The sequence below is a fragment of the Centruroides sculpturatus genome, unplaced genomic scaffold (genome assembly GCF_000671375.1).
Source record: "Centruroides sculpturatus isolate CEXI.00-Female unplaced genomic scaffold, Cexi_2.0 scaffold434, whole genome shotgun sequence".
In the NCBI taxonomy this organism is placed as follows: Eukaryota; Metazoa; Arthropoda; class Arachnida; order Scorpiones; family Buthidae; genus Centruroides; species Centruroides sculpturatus.
The window spans coordinates 291,778-316,009 of NW_019384694.1; the positions used below are offsets into that span (position 1 = coordinate 291,778).

Sequence of the window (24,232 nt, forward strand, 5' to 3'; positions counted from 1 at the left end):
ACTAGCTGTTACCCGCAACTTCGTCCGCGGAGGTTTTGCAAGCAAACCCCATTTACATTCAATATTTCAATAACCATAGTAATTGTCATAAAACACCTACCGCTGAAGAGAATTGCCGAGAATCAAACGAACTATCTTCAATTTGATCAATTTTCTGGAACGTTTACAATCGTTCTATAATCGAACCAATATGCAATAACAAATTCAAATTTAAAACGGATCGAACATTTTTAAAATCGAAATGTCTGAAATGTTATCAATTTAATACACCTAAGTACTCAATGAAGACTAAACGTAGTTGAAAACAAAAAATTGCATCTAAAATAGTATAGTAGAAGCCGTTTTTCCGGTTAAGTCTTAATCCTTTCCCTCTCCCCCTGCGGGGGAATTTCAAAAATTCCCTTCTTAGTGTGTGTTTCCATGACGTACCCTAACTGTCTACCAAATTTCACCTCTCTAGGTTAAGCGGTTTGCTCTGGGCGATGATGAGTCAGTCAGTTAGTCAGGACAAGCAATTTTATATATTTAGATGTGCCCACCTTTTAATTTATATTAAAATTTTTTGTAATTATAATTTATTACAAATATTTAAAATTGTGGCCACAAAACTTTGATCGTATCCAAACCCCAATTAACTGAGCTTTTGCATTATACGAGATAAACCTATAAGGGAATACTACTAATAATTTACAAAAGCTTTGATTGACTTGCGTTGAAGTGACTTTTTTTATTTTTACTCTCCGTCATGTAGGCATTAAGAAATTCCTCCCGTGTTTGTTCTGGGTTTGGCTAGGTCTGCAATGAGGACAGCTGGATGGTGAATCCAACGTATCTGGAACAGGCTGCAAGTAAAAACTGAAGTGACTGCAGAACGTTATGGCAAAGAAGGGAGAAACTGCTATGAAATGAAACTCTAAAGGATTTTTTAAAGAGTTTTTAAAAATGATGATATATGGTGACTCAAAGTCTGCATAGTTATTAAAATCATCAAATGTCCTGTAATATGTAAAAACATGTTTCAGAACACTGTATATATTTATCATAATTGTCATCTTATACACCACATATATAATAAGAAATTAAAAAGTAACCAGCATTATACATAAGATAATGAATAACATTATTAAGATAAGAAATTTGGAACAAAAAAGTATGTACAAATACAAACTGTTTAGAATAAACTTAATTAAGCAAATTCATGCTAGTATTCTGTAGCATGAATTTCCTTTTTGTCTGATAACTTCAAAACTAGTTTCATCAAGAATAAAATATTTTGAAGTGTCTTCTCCTATTTTAAACATTCCTTCTTGCAAGATAGTTCTTATTGAATTTTTAGATGTAGCATCATGGTTGTGTATTACTTGTTCTAATAAATCCCACAAATGACCTATGGGGTGATTATGGAGGTGTATGCCATTTGTCTTTGAACATTACACAGTAACCATTCTTGCACAATATGTGAAGAATGCTTGTGATCATTGTTCTATTGAAATATGAAGCTATTCTCCAATCCCAATTTCTGCACACTACTATTAAATTTTTCTTTAAAATATTTAATCATATCTGTTCATTGTGCTATAGATGAATTTTAATGTTCAACTCCACCAGCTACCACACTCTCAATCACATTAACACTCATATTTAACAGTGGCATATGTATTTTTTACTTGAAATTCTGTGTTGGGCTTTTGCCACACACATTCTCTTCCATCAGAAGCAAATATATAATATTGGCTATATCATCACTAACACATGCTTCCAAAAGTCTTCCAATTTCCCTACATATTCCAATAGAAAGAAGCTTCAAAATTTTCATGATCTTAAAATCAATAGTTTGACAGTTCATCCATGATAATTAGTTTCTCTTAAAACATTGAATATTTTTTCTATACTAACCTTCTTATTTCACATGTAGGTATTTCTGCTGCTATTTACTTTTGGGTTTATTTTTACTTTCTTTGTAATTTTTCATTCTTTTGGAGATGCTAATATTTTTATGATTCTGATGTAGACTTTGAGAGTACTACATTGCCTGTTGCTTTAAAGTTATCAATTACTCTTTGAATGCTGGAATAGGAAACATTATTTGAAAAAGCCTATCTCATAGTCTTTTTCCTTCATTATGAAGTATAATTATTAATTGATACATATTTAGTGACAATTCATATCAAGATTTCAGAGTATCAATATGCATTACATGATCTTGTAAATTTAGTAAGAACAAAAAGCAGTCATAAAACAAGTCTAATTTTTATAATGAACTAGCTTACCTGTCACGCATTGCTACAATCTCAGAAGAAATGAAATTCAAGCAAACTCATTATAATAAAATTCAATTTACATTTTATCATTTTTATTGAAACTTATTATTATATTATTAGTAGCAGGTGGGCCTGGCATTGCTCGGGCAAAAGTAATGATAACTAAGATAAAGATTATTACGTTACAGTCAACCTTACCCGTTTTCACAGAATGCAAGAATTGGGTCCCCTTGTTTCCAGACTAATTAGAGAATTTTTAGATTGTTCTAAAAATATGTTCGATTTCCCGCAAAAACGAAAAAACTGCATCTGCGCCTGTAAATCTTGCACGTCGCTTTCTCGTAACAATTCCATTGTTACTTAACACTTCCATTGTTGATGGAAGTGTTAAACCTTAATCCTGTCTTTCTCCCCAGGGGGAATTTCGAAAAATCCCTTCTTAGTGTGCGTTCTCGTGATGTACCCTAACTGTGTACCAAATTTCAACTTTCAACTCCTAACCGTTTGGGCTGTGTGCTTATTATTATCATTATTATTATTATCAACCTGTCTCAATTTTTATTATAGATTCCTTTCCATCAGGAAAACAGTTCAAAGTGTCATTTTAATTCTATTTATTTATTGGAGTGCTTGTGGATACATGATATTTTTTGTTTTTCGGTCTGGTGCGTACACGAATAAATCACAAGGTTTTCTAACGTGTGAGCTGGCCACATACAGTTGTCCATGCAAGAAGCACAGATTCTCCAAATCTAGCCCACACACTTGCAGCGATTGTCAGAAGTGCGATATTCCCCATTTTTATATATCTTTTTAATCCTTTACAATTTTAATTATTTAATTGCTCCTTCCTCTCTTCCTTGGCATGTTGTGAAATTTCTGATAGCTGGATAAAAAACTGTTTTATTGTAATTTGTCTTTTTAAATTATTTTGAGTTGATATTAAAATTTGGAAAAGGAGATCCCTAGATCAGTAAAATAGGTGAATTTCCTCCTACAACTTTGGTTGTTGTTTAGGATACAGTTAAGGTTTAACAAAGTTCAAGCGAATACGCAATTAGCAAAAAATGTTGAAATAAAGTGATTAAACAAAAATTATTACAAATATCATAAATAACAGTTCACAAATGCATATATAGAGATATTTTTTGGAGGGGGGAAATGGTCTTCACAATTCGAAATCGATTGAACTCACGATGAAATGATCGTATACACTTGCGCCATCTATTGTAGGATAAATGTACTATGCCAGAAACCTTTGCGGGAGTGTATTAAAAACTTTCGAAAGTTTCATGGCAATCAGATAAATGGTGTGGTAATGCATGAAGAACATACAGACAGACATACATTCATTTTTATATATATAGATAATGATTAGTAATGATAAATTTCAACTTTTAGAGGTATTTTAGGGTGAGAGTTTGAGAATTACTAGTAGGCAGACTTTTTCGGCACACATTTTGTAGACAGGTTTATAATGCTAAACATAAAACAAACTTTTTTTTAAACAGTGAGCATTGCTTGACATGTTTATGAACATATACAGTTTATTACACACAAAAAAAATGAAGTAACAAATATCAAGGTCTTCTGGGACATTTAAGAAATTTTTAACAGCTGTATGCAACTTTTGAGTCACTGTATATTGCAGAATAACTTTGTTACTCCTTGGAACTATTTTGCATAGTAACTGTGTAATAAGTGGTGTAAAATTTTTTTAATACATGATTAAATTCATGTATTAAAAAAATTAAGAGATAGAGGTCCAAAACTGATGCCATGTGAATCTTGGACTTAATTTTTAATCTGAAAAACTGTGGCTGTTGAGTTTTCAGTTGAACTTGCATCAGTCCATGTTACCTCAGATAATTTGGGTTCTGCTACATTTTAATACAACTTGATACTGATTCTGATGATAAGTTCATTATATTACTTTATATTACAGCATCAAACGGAGCTAAATATTCTACAAACTTCAAAAAATTACCATTACTGGCAGTACAGTAGAGCGTCATTTATCCAAAAGTAGGTTATCCAAAACATCGGTTATCTGAAAGAATTCCAGTCGGCCTAAAGTATAATTTTTGTTTTTATATTTTTCAATGTATTTATTTCGTTTGTAAAACATAAAGAAATCATTTTTAACGATACAATAGCCACGATTATTATTTTAAAAAGTTTACCTTAGGCTTAACATCGACGAAAATTCAACGCGAAGCGACAAGCAACGGAGAAAAATTTCAACACGGGATAGGTTAATATATTTTTTTGTACATAATTGGTTATCCGAAAAATAAGTTATCCGAACAACCCCAGTCCCCAATTGATTTGGATAAACGACGCTTTACTGTATGTAACTTTTCATTGGCACACACAATCTTATATTTCGTGATACTAAGTACTTTAATTAACTAAAACAATCAAACATTCCAGTATTTTAAGCCAGTATTGGTCTTCTCTGATTGATTGCTGATTGAAATTATCAAGTTGTTTCTATAATTAATTCCAATTAAAGTTCTTTCCAAGTTTGTAGTTTTCTAAAAGACCAGTACTCCTCTAATGTGAAGAAAGAATTACTCCAATATTTTTCCAGTGTGACTCCTGATTTTTGTAGAGTTAGTGTAGTGTGTTTTTTTTTTTTTCACTGAATAGTTTACAGCAAAAACAAACTGCATCTTTTGATGCTGACTATATTAACCATTGATAGTACACTACTTCCTGTTCAGTAATATCCTCTTGTGGTGTAAAGAGGAAAATCTTTTTTGTGAATCTTTGGGGAAATCATATGACAAAATTTGTTGTCTGTTTTGTACTAAGATTTGTTGAAAATTATCGTTAAAATGAGAAGGCCAGTCTACAGGATCACTAATTTAATACAGTAATAGTAATATCTTCTGGCTTGTCTTTGATATGTTTTCTTTGTTTTGCACATCTGTTCTTGGATTGTTTCCTTTAATAAGAGTAATACAACATTCATTTTTCATATTTTTGTAAGAATTATCATGTTCATCTTTTATTACTTGTTTGCCAGCCAGATGGTTGTTTTTTTTATCAGCCATAGTTAACTAAAAAATTTATACTTTTTATAAATAAATTCTTATAAAAAATAACTTTTTAAAAAAGTCACAAATGTATTATTTACTCATGCATTATTGTTAATTTAGTGTCCAAAATGAATTAATGATGATAACTTGAAAAATTAATAAATGCTTATTAAAAATTAATTTGTTAAAAATTTTAAAATTTATTATCCAAAATAAAATGAACTTATCTGACTCAATTTCTTGATATTTGGAACAACTTAGAGATATTGAAACACGTTAAACCTTACACATTTGTCTTTCACTAATATTCTAGTTAATGTACTACTACTATGCATTTGGAGCTAGAACTATTTAAAAAGACTGAGTCCTCTACTCTAATCTGGAAACGTATATATTTTGTCTGTTGGAAAGATATGACTTCTCAGTCCAGCTTTCTTTCTTTGTTCTTTATTCATAAATGTTTACACAAAAACATCAAGATGTGTCCAATCACACCTCGTTTTGGTCAGTCAGTGTGAATGCCTTTTTTTTTTTTTTTTTTTTTTCTTTTTTTCCAATTACCACACTGGCCAATCCAAGGGAAGATCAATAGTTTTCCGTCATGTTTGAGTCAGAGTTTCTAGAAGTGGACATTTCTATTTATCAAAGGTGAAGGCCTCTGTATCCTCTGGTAAAACAGGCTCAATTGAGCAGAAGGATAAATCTTTGTTTCTATTAGACTCCTAAGCTTAAGCCTTCTTCACAATTCTGAACAGATTATTTTTCAATGATATTTTTTATTTATTATGTTTGTTCCAGGTGCCTACTAACCTAACTTCAGGTCAGCCATGTTGCCACATGCCAGACAACTTCCCTGAAAATCCCCACTTTTCTCACATGTTTGGAAAATGTCCACTAAATCCTCACAAAAACTAAAATTATTCTAATTGACATTAAATAAAATAAAATTGTCTTTCAGGTTAAATTAATAGGTATAGTCCCGAGGCGGAGGAAATTTTAGCAATCTTTTTAAAAGCAGCCTTTTTTAATTTTCTTTCTTAGTTAATTTGAAAATTCTCTGTTATAATTCATTGACATAAAAAAGTTATAAAATACAGAAAATCGAATTTTAAACGTTAACATTTTAAAATATTAAATAAGATAAATATTTTAAAATAGTAAGTTCAAGTCATTTAGCATACCAGTGGCTGAGTTGATAAAACCACCAAACACTGGTAATGGTAATAGAGGTCATGGGTTTGCACCTCACCAATGGTCTGGCCACGTGGAGTTTTCCAGTTTTATTTCATGTTTGTAACACGTTCGTAACGTTTGTAAATAGGGACCAGTTTCCAGTGGCATGCCATGACATTTGATCAATCACAGGTTTCTGTAAGAAGCCGACTTCCAAGGGCAATCAGTTAATTATGTGTCAGTGATGGTCTAGGGTCCATTCGTATTTGTTTCTTCAATAAGCCAGTAAAAACTGTATTTCGTAAAACGTAGACTTCTCTATATGTATTTTTAATATCACAATTACATTCTGAATCACTAGCCATGATATAAGGGCTACAATTAAAAATAAAATAATAAAAACTTACTTGGTGAAATAAAATGTGTGGTGGATGTACAGTACATACCTGGTACAAAATATTCTTCAATTGTATGAATATACTTTTAAAGAAAATTATAATTAAACATAGCTTTGTAAAGAAATGTACATAAAAATAACATAAAATATTCTTTACTTTTTAAATCTTAAAAACATTCACTTAGTCAAATAGCTCCCTACCAGTGGCTAATGGATGGAATCAGATGGTCCCGGTAGGTGCATGCATGCGGGCTGCCAAATCCCGAGGGTGCTGATACCAGTCAATGTCAAATGCCTTATTTGTTGCATCACTAGTATACCTCAAAGAATGTGACAGGGTTGTTGTGCATTTTAAACGTTTTTCACCACAGCTGTAAAAATCTACATATATTAAAATTAATAAATTGTCCGTCATTTGTTTTCTAACTAATTTGTTTAGGACCAAGTGTCCACGGAAATTTCCAAAATTTACAACTTTTCAGTCACTCTCATTGAACTGGAAAAATTTCTGTCTTTATTATCTGATATTACTAAGAAATCAGTCCCCACTGTACTCGGCTAGAGATTGGTTCAGTTAAGTTGTTTAATTAAGCAAAATTCCGGCTCTTTCAGCAGGGTTTTATTTATGTCCCTAGTTCCCTAATCTCTTATTTAATTATCTTAATTATTTAACTACTACTTAAGTAGAAATAAGTTGAAACCAGTTACTTTGCACTTGAATATTTATAGTCTTGGGAAAAGTAGTGGAAAGACAAATTTTTATGACAACAGATATATAAATCGAGCAGAAGGAAAATAAATTCTAGAGCTTTTTCTGTACCTCGTGTATCTCTCTCATTCATTAAATTTAGTTCTAAATGATGTTGCCAAAGTAACAGTTCATTTTTTTTTTTAACAGTGTACAAGAATTGTACATGTTTTTTCCTGCTTCCCCTTATAGATGAGACATACTAAATCATAATATCACTAGTTTAACATTGAAACCCATAAGTAATATAAGATATGGGAGCAGAATAAAAGCAGAATAAATATATAAAATATTTTAATGGATTTTTTAAAAATTTCTGTCACCTATACAGAACTATCATAAAAACATACCAGTAAACTCCTATCAGTGTGTTAAGTTATAAATCTACTCGTGATTTATTCATTCATACTCGTGAATATATAGTAGCAATCTTATCATTTTTTTTCTCATGTAGTATAGAAATTTGTAATAAGATACGTAATGAGGTTATAATAAAATATTAATTTTAATTAATTTAATGTATGTTAAAATATGAAAATAATTGCACAATATATATTTATATTTTAGAAAATACAAGGGAAGCGGCGCTTCCACTGCTTCCAAAGATGGCACGCCACTGGTTAAGCTATAAATCTACTCGTGGTTCACATAATGGGCAAGGCAGGCAAATATCTAGCAGGCAGGTGGCTAACAGCCCAGAACCAGTCCTGGATAGAATCATTGGAAGTGTTGTATGTGTAGCTTACACCGTGAGGTTGGTGCTGTAAAGCACATGCATGAATGCCTGTAATCTGGCTGTTTTACACCATTCAAATATTTTCATTGTGGAAGCTGTCCTGTATTCGACAATATGGTGCTTCCATTGGGAATATCCATATATGAATTTTTATTCGAATATACAATAGCAATTTTTTCATATGTAGTATAGAAATTTGTAATAAGATACGTTCAAATATAAATACATATTGTGCAATTATTTTCATATTTTAGAAAATACAAGGAAAGCGGCACTTCCACTGCTTCCAAGGACAGCACGCCACTGCCAGTTTCCCTTATAAAGTTCTTCTGGAAGGCATCACCCATATATTGCATTGCCTTAATCAAACATCTAATCATTTAGGTATGGGAAAAAAAGAACCAAGAGTTAAATAGTAAAATATTGTGAAGGATAGGAAAAAAGAATCAATACTTCAATCATATATCACAGTTTTATTTTAGTAAAGTATGAATAAAGCATATCTTGGAGTTTTGCACCCGTTCATTGCTTGTGCCCTAGTGGTTGCCTAGTTTGCTTATATGGTAGTGCTGGCATTGCAATTAGACATGACCAACCATCACCTAACATTCCAGACAAGCAGAGAGCAACTTGTAGGATTTGCAATTCTGACTGCATAGCATCAATAGATGATTGTCATTCTTTCTTGGGTTATATTTTCAAGCTTGCTGGCAGTCTAATCTTGTGGTAGTAAAGGCTGAGTATATGGTGCTATAAGATGCCACTCTAGAAACTACTAGAGCTCTTTGATTAACTCTGAAAACAATGAATCCTAGTTAATCATTCATTGCAACAACATACATTTGCTTGCTCAAGATCCAGTGTTTCATTCTCAGATCAGACATCAGACAGACTTCATTTCGTGCATGACTACATTGAACAAGAAAGAATTGACATTGCTTTCATCCCAGCGGACAAGGTGCCTGCTGGCCAATCTCTTGACAAACTTATATAGCCTGAAACACATGAAATTGACTGTATAAATCATGCCTTAACATCACATTAATTATCACTTTCTAATTATGCTCTGGTCTTTACAGTGGGTGTTTGTAAAATGGCAACAGTATAATAGCTAGTCATCTGTACAAGAGCAATTCTATGTAACCATATGTGTGTCATTTATCTAGGCTATGTTCATTACTTTTTCTGTAAGCTGTCAATTCCTTTATCACATTATCACACTAAACATTAACTACAACAAATATTCTTAGAACTAATTATTTTTAATCTTTAAGTAACAAAATGAGTTAAATATTACTTACTTTGGGATATATACAGGGTGTATCAGAATGACATTTTAAAAATTTGGGGATTGTAGAGGATGAAATTTTGAACGTTTATATATAAGGAACCCGTAGCCGGAAATGTGATATAAAGTTTCTACAGCAGTAGGAAGTGCTTGACTGCCCTTCACTTTGGTAGCTACCCTTCTGTCCATTGATGTCACGTTATTATTCTTGACTTCTTCCTCTGAGGTTATGTAAAGTCCCTTGTGTATGCAACACCTGTAGGAACAGTTTGTGAGCTTACGGAGTGCATCTTTACAGCATTTAATACCATCACAGGGGAGTGTGGCATCTTATGGAGAGTCAGACAAAACATGGTTTGTCGTTGCACATTATGTAATGAAGTTGCTGGTCATCACATTAAACATTTACTCTAAAGTAGTGTAGCCACTGATTTGGTGTACAGTTTGATTGTACTCTACTATTTTGTCAATAAAACTTGTCATAAATACTGTATTCTGCTGTTTCATTCATCATACCTGAGTGCAAAGTGCTGTAGAAACTTTATATCACATTTCCAGCTATGGGTTCCTTATATCAAAATGTTCAAAATTTCATTCTCTACAATTCCCCAAATTTTTAAAGCGTCATTCTGATATACCCTGTACATATAAAGCTTATAGTGACTATTTTTTTTTTTTAATTAAGAGCTTTAATTTTTATGCTTTTTTTTTCATATGATTGATTCAGGTTAAATAATCTTTTTTCTTTGAGAAATATTCTAGTGCAGTGGTTCTCAAACTTTTTTTTGCAATGGAACCCTTTTACATTATTTGTAATATAATGGAACCCTTATTTAAATTAATACTTATTATAATAAAAGAAATATTTTATTTGAAACACACTTACCATAAATTGGAATATCAAATTTTAATGAGATAAATGCATCTGTTTTTTTTACATAAGTATTCTCTGGAAATTTGGTTTTATACTTGATAACTGGATTCTCAGATCTGGGGCGTCATGCAGTTTGCTTCGATACTTAGTTTTCATGCTAGCATATCTTGAAAATCCTGATTCACACCAATATGTTGTTGTAAAGGGCAAAAGTATTTTTATGGCCTGTTTTGATATTTCAGGATATTCTTCAAGTAGATTCCCCCAGAATACATCTAACGGCACTTTCTTCAAATTCAGCCTTTAACTGACTATTGGATGTAATTTCTATTAATTTCTCATAATCCACTGACAGAAATCCTGTTGGTTTTTTTGTTACTGTGAATGGATTTTGTACCCAATAATAATCTTTGTACTCCAAGTTAGGAAAATACTCTAAGAGATGTGGATAAGCTGTTGAGATGATCTTTAATTTCATCGAGTGTCTCTGCATCCAATTCCATTTCAGACTCTTGTAGAAATTTAATAAGAAGTGGAAAACAGTCAAAATTACCATGCTCTACTTCTGAAATCCAGTACTGTAATTTACAAGATAAAGATATCATATTATCTTGAATTTGAAAAATGTTTGTTTCATTCAACTTTGAAAAAACATCTGCTAAATATGCAAGTTTAGCATACCATACATTATTTCTTAAACTGCCAGACAAATTAAATTCATGTTTAAGAAAGTAAAACTGCAATTCTTTTATCAATTCAACCATTCTCACCATCACATTTCCTCTTGAAAGCCACCTTACTTCTGTATGTAAAAGAAGAGTTGTTTGATGGCTACCCATATCTTTGCATAAAGCTTTAAATACTGTTGATTGTAATGGCCGAGTCTTAATAAAATTGATAATTTGCACGGCTTCGTCCAAAACTACCTTTAATGAAGCAGAAATTCTTTTTGTCACTAATGCATATCTGTGAAGAATGCAGTGATTACTGCTGCAGTTTTTTGCAACATTTTTTATTCTAGTTACTCCACCAGATAATTTTCCCATCATAGCCTTCACTCCATCAGTGCACACTGAAATGCATTTGTCCCAACCAATACCATGATTTGTTATATACCGTATTAGCCCGAATATAACGCGAATTTAACGCGACTCCAAAATTTTCATAAAGATATTTAGAAAAAAAATAATACTCATAAAAGAATTCAAAGAAAGTAAAATTCAATCAGATAAGCATTTATTTATGTAATTACAGTAGAGCGTCGTTTATCCGAATCAATTGGGGACTAGGGTGGTTCGGATAACTTATTTTTCGGATAACGAATCATGTACGAAAAAATATATTAATTTATCCCATGTTAAAATTTTTCTCCATTGCGTGTCGCTTCGCGTTGAATTTTCGTCGATGTTAAGCCTAATGAAGACTATTGTATCGTTAAAAATTATTTTTTTATTTTATACAAACATAATAAATATATTGAAAAATATAAAAACAATAAAAAATTATACCTCAGATGTTAATTTAGTATCAAAAACGTAAAATATTTGAGTAACCCAAGAAATAGCCGAAGATTGCAGTGCCACAGCACTAGCGAAAATTTAAGTTTGCCGACTGGAATGCTTTTGGATAACAGACGTTTCGGATAACCAGCTTTCGGATAAACGACGCTCTACTGTATAGCTAATAACATAGGCAACCTTTGTAGGAAAATGTCCTTGTTTATATTACATTCCATTACTTAAACCCCGAATTTAGCGCGAGTCGATTTTTTAACGGAAAATAAATGGTTGAAAAATATCGCGTTATATTCGGGCTAATACGGTAATTATTAACACAAATATATCTTTTCCTGTGGTATGAAGCTCTAAACTTTTACAGAAAAGCAAATTGTCCTCAATTGCTTTCTTGAAGTCATATCTAACAAACACAAGTAGAATTGCCAGTCCAGCCACATCTGTAGACTCATCCATTTGCAACGCGTAAGCATCACATGCATGCAATTATGAAATAAGTTTGGTTTCAATGTCATCAGGAATATCAGCAATATGCCTCAACATCATATCATTAGCTAGAGATATAGATTCAACTTATTGAGCAGACTTTTCATCAAATACACAGGAACTACATCTTTCAATATAGGTTTTATCAATGATTCACCAATAGTGTGTGCTTTGCCATGAAGAGAAATATGGTAAGATGCTTCATTTGCATTTTCATTGTCTGTTCTGCATTTCTTCACCATGAAATTTGTAGTTTCAATAAAACTTTCAAGTTACCTTTCAAAAAAAGATTTATCCTTATTTTTATAGACATTATGCCTGGTCTCCATGTGTCTTTGCAACTTTGCTGGTGCCTACAAACTGTTAGCTAATCTTGTGTGACAAAGTATACAAATGGCATCTGGGACTTCATCACCAGTACTAGTAAAGCCATATGACAAATACTGAGGATCATACTTGCATTTCTTTTTGCCTGGCTGCCATTCAGAACAAGAGGGAACCTATTCCGTGTTTTTTTAATTAGTAGTTGCAGATCGTTCCTTTGCAAGTTCACCTTTTTCTGTATCTTCTTTGGATGTTGTTAATTTACTAATCCTTTGGTAACTACCTTGCAGTTTGAAAGATTAGTAAACAAAACAGTTATTATATTGCCACTTATTTCATAATCTATTATTTAAAAATTAAAAGTTTTTTAAAACATAGGTAGATAACACTGAAAATTAATCGGTCAAATATGATTGGCCATGAATGAGATTGAAGTATATTACAGGTAGGCCTCCTACAACGTGGTACCTTTACAACGCGTTTTCATTCCAACGCAGTTGGAAAAATGCGGTAATTTTCTTACAACGCGGTACTTTTATAACTCGGTTTACGGTATTTAGAAACGAATTATCTTTCACATAACAGAAAAATCACAACGAATCACGTGATACGAACCGCAATTCGGCATACAGAACTAAATGTTCTTGAAAACAGCTGTTTGTCACTGTTGGCGTGCTATTTATTTCCTTGAAAGTTTCAGGGTAAGACCGGTTTCTAGACAGATGTGCATCAGTTACCGTAAACGCTCAAATATATCACTAAATTTTCCATCATTTATACTGTTTCAATAAGTGGGGACATCAAAAATGGTCCAAAATACAGTATAAACTTCTATTGGGTGTATATTTTTAACAACATAGTGAAGAAAAGTTATTTTTTGCGAGTTTTACTGTCCACTAAAATGCTTGAAAAAATTTTAGCCATAACAATGCCGAATGAAAAGAAAGGACCGTCGTTAAAAAGGAAATTTATAACTCTTCAAAGATAAAAATTTTGGATCGAATTAAAAATCAAGAGCAGATAGCTGATATTAGTAAGCATTTTAATTTAAATGAGTCGACTATTCGGTCAATTAAGCAATTGGGAGAAAAGATTAGAAATTTAGTAGCATTCGGATCATTTATTCTTGCGAAAAATGTTGCTAGGCCGAGAGCACCTATAATGTAAAAAATGGAACAAGCGCTAATATTATGAGTAGAAGATATGAACAAGAAACGGTTGCCTTTAAATAAAACTGCACTTAAACACAAAGCCTTAAAAATATTTGATTATTTAAAACAAATGGGACAGTCGTCAGCTGCAGTGGCGTAGCGTGGGTGTCAGCTGCCCAGGGCGGAGGAAAATTTCGCTGCCCCCTTATTTAGGTATCACAGTTTAAAAGACTAAAATTCAGTTTCATCACAGAATAAGTAATGAACAATTAAGTGCTCATTTCAATTGGTCCGAATCGTAGATGCGACAGAAATATGAAATGAAATGGTTCAAATTTTTACAAGAAATTATTATTATTTATTGTGAAATTTTGCCGCCCCCTAAAAGTGCTTCCCCTGCCGCCCCCACTACGCTATGCCACTGGTCAGTTGATGAAACCAGTGTTAAATTCATGGCTACCAATGGCTGGTTCGAAAAATTCAAAAAACACCATTCAAACACCAAGTTTTTCTCATTTTAGAACCGAATCCCAGTTTTTGTATTGAGTTGGTGTCTCGTATAATGCGATTTCCCACAATGCTGTATTTTCAAGGAACATATCTACCGCGTTGTAGGAGGCCTACCTGTACTTAAAAATTTCTAAAAATTTGTTAGTATGGTAAATGAACATTCTTCAATTTTGAATAAAAATTTTATACCAAAAACATACAAAAAGCTAGCAGTTTCTAATGGAATTGAATGTATTGCCATAATCATCCTGAATTATTATTAATCAAGTTATTGTTTCTTTAAACACACTTATTTTTTTAATGTTACTTTTTAAATTTAAAATGATTTTTTCCCCCTGATAAAATTATTTACCAATTACTCCAATTTATTGGCAACTTAATCATTACTTGTGATAAGTTGGAGGAGCTGATTTAGAATTATTAACAATCAGCAAACAATTAATTGGTAACCTTTGGAAAAGAATATCAAATTCCAAATTAAAGCCTTTATTACAGCCTTTGCATACTTAGGGATTTTTTTCGGGTTAGGAAATGCACAAGATTGACTTAATGGAGGAACATTATTTACTGTTTGAATAGTATTGTACTCTGCAACTGCATGTTGCCAGTCCTATTTTCTTTGTTAAATGTGTGTAAAGATCTAAGTTCTTTTCTTGTTCTTTTAACCTATCATTGAGAAGTTGCTATTATGCATGCTCAGACTAATATTTTTAATTAAACTTCATTAATGAAGTTAATGAATTTTAGATAGTAAACATTTATATTATAATAAATAATAATAGAATTATTATAATAAATACACTTAGGTTTGTAAACAACAAAAAACAAGAACAAAGGTTATGTCTTGCTGAGATGACTACTAATAACAGTGTAACTGTTAGACCCAATATTATGCTGGCCAACTCCCCTTTTCTAAATGCTTTCTCACATTACAAAATGGGCTAGGTAGTGGTGGCTCAGCAGGATTTGATGGTAAATTTTAATTCTAAGATATTAAAGTTTAACTTAATGAGTCAACATCCCTTTTAACTAACAGTAACAAATTCAAAATATTTCATTTAAAATTTAAATTACTCCATAATCATTTCATTTTAAAACAAATTTTAAATATTATAGCATATTAGAAATATCAAAGAATAATATCCCTTATGTTAAATCTAAATTTAATTTTTATTTCGAAAATATTCATACCAATTCTCTGGCCATCATACTAATTATGGCTATGTTGGTCAGAGAATACAAGAAAAATGTTCTTAATTTTTATTTAATTTCAGTATTAATCTTTTTACTTGAATAAGAATCCAATTTGTCTTTCTGTAACATAATTTTTATTTATACAGTTTTATATACTATTAAGTGTATTTGATCTAAGTTTCTTTTAATAGTCAAATTTACTCACATCAGTCTAGAACAGACATGGCCAACATATGGCCCGCGCGGGCTGGATCTGGCCTGTCTAATGAATTTATGCGGCCCGCGATTACTCTTTCAATATTAGCTACTCAAGTCCGAATAGCTCAATGAAAAATTCTGATGCCTAAAAATGAAAAAGGTCAACAACTCGCTGTGCATTTAGAGTTAACGCTCCATTACAAATCTCTTAAGTACAGCGTAGAACGTTGATAAAGCATGGTAATGTGAAAAATGTATCTGTAATCCATATGTGCAATTTAGTCTCTACGGGGTGACACCACAATGAGATCTCTCACCACCTCAAAATCTTCCTAGGGCAGCCTCTGATTCGGCCCGTGAAAAAAGTTTTTTCCAATTCAGCCTGGGGTCAAAAACTGTTAGCCACATCTCTGGTCTAGAATGTGGTGGGATCAGTCTAATAAGTCAAATGTTTTCAAAGCAATGTCTGCATTTAGTGTTTTCAAATATTTTCGACATTACTAAAGTTCTTTTCATCAGTAATTATCTGAAAAATAACTTTCTTTAGTACTTAATACTAAATAAAATTAAAATCATTTTACACTTTAATTTCCTTCAGTTTAATTTTATTTAGTATTATATAGTATTAAAGTGCAAAATGATTTTATTTCTGAAAATTCTAAAATTGATTTGAATGATTATATAATTTCGAGTTTCTTTAAATTCTAAGTTGGCATTTTTTATTTCAGATATTGCTACTGTTCACTGTTATGATGGATATAAATACAGCATTGGTTTGTACAGCTGTTTTTGTTTTCTCAGCCATTATGGTTTATTTAATTTCTGTATTTGGAATGAAAGAACGAACATATGAAGAAGCTATAGAGGAACAAAGACGACGAAATCAAGAAGCATCTCATCATGTAAAATCTGATAAATCCAAAAAAGATAAGAAGTTTAAAAAATGGAGAAGTCGAAAAGAAAAGAGTAGTGAAGATGAAAAATTACTTGAAGGATCAATTGAATTAGAACATGTTAATCATCATGCAGACTTTAAGACAGAATCTACAATGATGGAAGATTCAGATACTGAACCAAAAGTGAAACCAAAGAAAAGATCAAAATTTTTTATTTCTAAAATTTCTTCTCTGAATAGAGATGAAGCAACTCAACTTTCTTCTTCAACAGAAGAAACAGATGATGAGCAAACTACTACTTTTTCAAAAAATTTTCCAGAAAATGATACAAAAAAATTAATTAATGAACAATCTGATTTAGAACAGCTACAACTTGAAAAAGAAAATGAGATAAATGGAGTTCAAGAGGAAAAGACACAAAAACAACAGAATTGTAATAGAATTGCAAAACAAATTGATCAATCAAAAACAAATGAAACTTACAATCTTACTTCATCCAATAAGTCATCTCCTGTGAAAAAGAAAAAAATCAGAAATGATGTTGCAGGTAAGTTTGTTTTATTGTTCATTTACACATGTAATTTTTTTCCAAAATGGTGTTTCCTTTGCTATAGAAGTAAATTTAAAATATTGGAGCTATAAAGCAAAAAGAGATTCAAACAAACTGCCTCGTTTGAAAAAATGCTACAAAAATAAGGTATTTTCAGTAGTAATGTAAAAAAAAATTTGTTAAAGCACTGTCTTTTTGAAGTGATGGTTCCATGATTGCTACTATACAGGTAGCCCTTGGTTTACACAGGCCCAATTTACACCAATTCGCAATAACGCCGCTGCACAATTTGCTGTTTCACTGTGTAATTCCCCGATTTCTCCCATACTAGACTGATTTTTGTTTCAGTGTCGATGTATTTACTGAGCTGCGACATTGTATATTCGTTAAAACAAAGATTTTTATTGTTATATTTATTTTTTCTGTTTAATATTTTTGGGTATGTATACATTTACATTAAATTAATATTAAAATAAATAAAAATATTAAAATACGAAATGTGTAGGTACCCACATATACAAGAATAAAGGAGGGTTATTATGTCAGATAAAAGAAGTGCATCAGAGTTATCTAAATATGTTAAAAAGACATGACAATCTATTTCCCTAGAAACAAAAAATGGAAATTATTTGACAAATGGAAAATGGACAAAAAGGCCCTAATATCTGCGGATATTTGAACTTTCCTCCATCAACTGTTACTACCATTATGAAAAATACAGATAAAATTAAACTCTGCTCAACAGTCTATGGCAGGGGTCGGCAGGAGCAGCTCGCGAGTTGCATGTGGCTCTTTGCATAGACGTTTGTGGCTCTTTAGACGTAAACTCCAATTTTGTCTCATCTCAAGCAGCCTTATAACTTATGAGTTTGAGATAGAGCCACTGAACAAACTTCAACTTGTACAGCATACTCTCTACCACCCTTTAGCCCGTCTGCACATGACCACACTCGCATTGATTAATATGAGTCACATGCAAGTGGTAGCATTTGAAACATATCTGTATGTATGTATGTATGTATGTATATGTATATATATATAAAACCCATTAAATGCATGTCCGTCTGTCCATGTAACGTTATGCCAAAAATGACCACTAGAGGCGTCCCTGTCGTGTGTTGTATTTCGCACATTTAAATTAATAATATAAATTATTATTTACATTAACAGTATAAATTATTATTATTCATTTGGCTATTGAGAGCCACATATATGTAATATGCATACGTATATTACATATATGCGGCTCTGGTACTTTTGTTATCCTGTGTCCATGACAATTTGGCTCTTCTCACTTGACAAACTGCTGACTCCTGGTCTATGGCAGTAAATATAAAATGTGAGTTACAGTAGAGGTAAAATTTTTGAAAAAATGGAAAAATTGTTATCATTATGGATGGATGATGCAAATCAAAAAAAACATTCCCTTGATTCAAGCTGCTATAATTGAAAAAGCAAAACCAATTTTTGATAATCTTAAGGAAAACAGATGGAAATGAAGAAACTTTTTTTGGGAAGCAAGGGTTGGTTTGTGAGATTTAAATCCCAAAGTAACTGTTGTAGTGTAAAATTATGTGGTGAAGCAGCAATTGCAGATGTTGCGGCAACAGTTACTTTTCCTAAGGAATTTCAGGATTATGTAGAACAAGGCAACTATTCTCCAGACCTAATCTTTAACATTGATGAGACTGGGCTATATTGGAAGACATTACCAGCACAAACTTTTATTTCTTGTGAAGAACATTTTACTCCAGGTTTTAAAGTTGCGAAAGATAGATTAACTTTTTTGTTGGGAGCCAATGTTTCAGGAACATTGAAACTTAAACTGATGTAAGTGTATCATTCACAGACACCATGTGCTTTAAAGGGTCTAAATAAAGATATGTTGCCAGTTTATTGGAAGTGGAACAAGAAAGCATGGGTCACGTGAGATGTTTTCACAAATTGGTACATAAGTTACTTTTGTCCTACTGTGCTTTGCTTTTGTGAAGAAAATAAATTACCACACAAGGCACTTCTCTTGGACAGTGCTCCAGGGCATCCTCAAACCTTTTTTTTATTTGTGGTTTTAGGCCCCTTACCGCTCAGAGAGCACAAAGTGGCCAAGAATGTTGTTTATTCAAGAGTGTACTGTATTGGTTAGTGTCCCTAAATGGGCTCAGACGTCCCAAGTAGGGGTAGGGCTCATAATTACTAGTCCCTTGTGAGGGCTTGTAATTTTACATTTTATATGTTATGTCTTAGTTTTTATTATTTATGTTATATTTGATGTAATGCTTTAACTTACCATAAAATTATTTTTTAATTTATTAAGAGTAAGGAAAGGTAGATAGAATAATTGCAGTATGCATCCCTAGCCAAACCTGACCTAACCAGTTTTTGAATTTCTCAGAGTGGGTGAAGAAGAGAAACCACAGTGAGCAATTCAGAGAGAAAATCTTCCAGCGAATTTGGAATAGTTATTTTTGAGAAAGTGCCATACCACTGCTGGTATAGGCTACAGCCTTCCGGGAGGTCTGTAAAATTATAGGGGAGCTGACCCTCCCCCCATATGGGGAGAAAGAAGGTGGAGGAAACCTGGAAAAACTCCACCTGGTCAGCCAGGAAGATACCAAAAGGGAAATTTATTAAGTGCCTGGGGATAAAAACGAACAGGGAAATGCTGGAAAACTTTACCATGTGTGGGAGAGAGAGTGTTTGCAAGAGAAACTGAAGAGATCCACCAGTCTTCAACAGGTGTGTAGTCCTGTGTGGTGGGAAAAGGCAGATGACACTTCTTCACATGAGGTTTGGTGGTGGTGGATTCTTGTTTTATTTATGCTTCTCTTCTTCCTGCTTTTTTCTTTAATATTGTTAAACTTATAGCTAATACTTACTACTAAGCAGTGCAAGCAATGCAGAGCGAGCTGCGCTGGAAAGAAGTATGAAGAGAGTGAGCTTAAAATTTAGGAGGCAAAGGATGTTTAATTTAAGCAGGAAGGAATTGGGTTTTGTATTGTACTTATAAGGATCCTCGGGTGGGGAAGGAAAGAGAGAGGGTTAGAATTAAAGTGATAGAGTTAGAACAGTAGTATTGGGATGAAAGTATGTACATTATGATTTATGTGTAGATACAATATAATATTTACAACTTTTTTTTTATTTTTATAAATTACAAAGTACTAAGTACAAGATACAAAATACATAAAAACTAAATACAAATACAAACAGAACATTACAAAATAATAAAGGAAAAGAGGACATAATGAGTATTTACACTGCAAGAGAAAAGTAAGAGGAGTATAGTGAGATGAAATAATGTTTTATTAAATAAAAGGGGAATTTAAAGAGTGAAAGTTATTTATAAAAGCCCAAACCCAGAGAAGAGATTTGGACTGAAAGAATGGAATGTTAGTGTGCTTTTTAATTTAGAATAGTGAGTGAAGGGTTTATATGAGTTTAATGTGTTTGTGCATTAACTCAAATAAGAGTAACTGTTAGAATTAAANGATCCAGTAAGTCTTAGTTCTGATAGAGCTGCAATCGGAATATTGCATTTAGCAAGTTCACTTGCAATGATTTCCTTTTGGCCAACATGGTGTCCTGTTCTGACGTTCCATGCAGCAATGTTCAATCCAATTTTTGGGGTGATATATAGTCTCTGTCTGTGTCTGTGGCCCATATCCAATTTCTCGCCAGCGTCCTGGGACCATAGTGCTGGCGCATCGGCTGCCCCAGATGCGGAAGCATTAGCTGCAATCTGGATTCGTTCGAAATTCATGCGGTTTCTTGGCTAGTTTCCCCAGTTTCCTGGTTCTGGTCATTTCGCCAGAATGACCACCTTCCTCCTTTCGCAGCCGGGCTTAGGACCGTCCAAGGCGGAGTTAAATTACAAAGTACTAAGTACAAGATACAAAATACATAAAAACTAAATACAAATACAAACAGAACATTACAAAATAATAAAGGAAAAGAGGACATAATGAGTATTTACACTGCAAGAGAAAAGTAAGAGGAGTATAGTGAGATGAAATAATGTTTTATTAAATAAAAGGGGAATTTAAAGAGTGAAAGTTATTTATAAAAGCCCAAACCCAGAGAAGAGATTTGGACTGAAAGAATGGAATGTTAGTGTGCTTTTTAATTTAGAATAGTGAGTGAAGGGTTTATATGAGTTTAATGTGTTTGTGCATTAACTCAAATAAGAGTAACTGTTAGAATTAAAATGTATCAAAAGAAAACCCAAGTTCCAAAAAGAAAGTTGGGTTGAAAGAGTTAATGTGTTATTTACTAGAGAAAAGTGCAAGTGGGGTGGTGTTAATGTGTTGCTGTACGTTAAATTAAATAACAAGTAGGTATTTAAATGTAAATTAAATAAAGAAGGCCCAAACCCCTAAGGAGGAAAATGATCTGGCAAAACTAGTGTGATTACTGATAAATTAGAGGCAAAAGTAGTTAGAAATGTGATTACATTTTTTTTTTTTATGTTAAAATTAATAGAAGAGTTTATTTTAATAGTGAAGTACGCAAGAGAGTCCAAAAACCAGGAAGGAAATTGGGCTAAAAGATTGAAAGTTATTTGTGATAATTTAGTTGAATTATAAAGGTGCATGTAACGTGTTTATAATATGTTGTTCTAAATTAAATTTAATGTAAAGAAATTATTGTTAATGTAAATTTAATTTAGAAAGCCCAACCACCTAAGGGGGGAAATGGGCTAAAAAGACTAGTGTATTTTCTGATATGTTAATTTAATTACAGAGGTTGATAGTGATGTGTTTTATGTTATGTTTTTGTACTTTTAAATTAATAAGAGTTTATTTTAATATTAAAATTTAACAAGAAAAGTCCAAGGACCAGGAGGGAAAATGGGCTAGAAGGGCTAAAGACAATGTAATTTGTGATAATTTAGTTGAATTATAAAAGGTGCATTTATCGTGTTTGTACATTATATTTAATAAAAGAACTTATTATAAATGTAAATTTAATTTAGAAAGCCCAAACCCAAAGGAGGGAAAGAGGCTAAAACTCCTCAAAACCTTTACGAAAGAACACCATTGGATGTCAAGGTTTTTTACATGCTTTCCAATACATCTCTTTTGCAACCAATGGATCAGGGGGTTAATGCAACCTTCAAATCTTATTATCTCTATAATACATTCATGGAAATGATGAGAGTTTTAGACCCTTAGACTATTGATGGGCTTTCAATATTTTTTGAAAGGTATTAAAACATCAAGTCGGCTTGGGATGAAGTTTCAGCAAAATGCTTAAATGGAGTTTGGCATAAACTTCTGCCAGCATTCATGCACGATTTTGAAGTAGCACATCAGGAGAATTTAATTGAAAACATTACCAGACTTGCATGTGATGTGGGATTGGAAGATATTACATCGTTACATCGTTAGTGAAAGAGGGTGAAACCCGTGCTACTCGGCGGTATTGCACGGGAGGAAGGACAAAGGGAAAGGGTGAGGAGAGAGTAGGAGGTAAGGGGAAGTGTAAAGTAGATAGGAAAGTTGGTGAAGGGAGTCATGAGCGCCTGGCGCTGCAATTATTTAAAATAAAACAGAGATACAAAAGATTACAGAGCGTACATAGTTGATGAACATGCCGAACAGGCCGCTGGCGCTGGTAGAGAAAGAGCCTAGTGCTGAGAGTCGGTTACTGTTGAGGATGTTTGCCCGCTGGAAAATTGGCGGGTTGTCCACAACCCTTGCAGCTGGGGGATGCTCCCCGCAAAGTTCTTAAAGTCCGCAAAGAGTCTTTTATTCTCGATAAAGTCCTGAAGATGGCAGGGCCAGTAGAGACCCTCGGTGAGGGCCGTGTCCCTGAGAGGTTTCCTGTGGACTGCTAGGTCGCTGCAGACGAAGATAAGATGGAAGGGATCATCATCCTCCCCCATCCCACAACCACAGAGCCCGTCGCTCTTACCCAGGAACCTCCGCAGGTAAGAGCCAAAGTTCCCATGGGCCGACAGCAGCTGGGTGAGGGAGTGATCCGTGGAAAAATGCTGGTTCTTTATCCTGTTCTCGATGTTGGGGATGAAGTTATGGGTCACTCTCCCAGTTTTGCTGGTGTCCCATTCCTTCTGCCAAAGCCTGATGAGTGCCTTGTGGATGGCCGACCAGACGTGAGAGACGGGAATTGCAGCATAACTGTGGCTGCTGGCAATCCGGTTAGCCTTCCTGGCGACCAGGTCGGCCCGGTCATTCCCTGGCACCCCTGAGTGCCCCCGAACCCAGAAGAAATTCAGGGCCGAGCACCTGTTAATGTCACTGATTAGTTGCAGGCTTTCTTCCACAATGGGCAATTTTCTGTTTTCTTTCTTAAGTTGATGTAGGGCAGTCCGACTGTCACTAATAATGTTGATGGCCACCTTCTTGAACTTGTCCGTATTATCCTTGATAAACCGAAGGGCGCGGAGGATCGCATATGACTCCGCCTGCGCAATGGAGCAATGAGGCTTTAAGCTATAAGCTGCCTGCCAGTGCAGCACCCTTTGGGGGTCCGCCAGGACCACCGAAGCCCCCACTTCAGTGTTGGTCTTTGAGCCGTCGGTATAAAAGTTAATCCCGTGTTTCGGGGTGACGGGTTCGATATAAAAGTTGCTCTTAATGGAGCAGGCAGGGTGGGGGTCCTTAGGACTATTGTTCCGGTCAATCCCGTTCGTGATAATCTCCTCCATGATGTGTTCGATAGAATCAGGTAACTTCAATTTTGTGAAGATGTTCTGCACCTGGGTGGGCATGGTCCCGCCCCTTTCCAGTAGCAGGAGAGACTTCTTGATAAACTTTCCTAGGGCCACAAGGTGGACCGGCAGGAGCCCTGCAATGGCCAGTAAGGCATCGGTGGAGGTGGTCCGATACGCCTTTGTAATAGCAATCAGGGCAGCCCTTTGGGCAGAGA

The 24,232-nt window shown here is 33.5% G+C and overlaps 1 protein-coding gene across 3 annotated transcripts in view; it reads left to right on the top strand.

The window, feature by feature from the left end:
• LOC111627406 (putative leucine-rich repeat-containing protein DDB_G0290503) overlaps positions 1–24,232 on the top strand; it is a 98,651-nt gene that overhangs the window by 3,380 nt on the left and 71,039 nt on the right. For all 3 annotated transcript variants that reach the window (XM_023370970.1, XM_023370972.1, XM_023370971.1), the window contains one exon: positions 16,627–17,341. In XM_023370970.1, coding sequence (XP_023226738.1) covers positions 16,648–17,341 — 694 coding nt within the window. In that variant the 5' untranslated portion in view covers positions 16,627–16,647. The remainder of the gene's footprint in view (positions 1–16,626; positions 17,342–24,232) is intronic.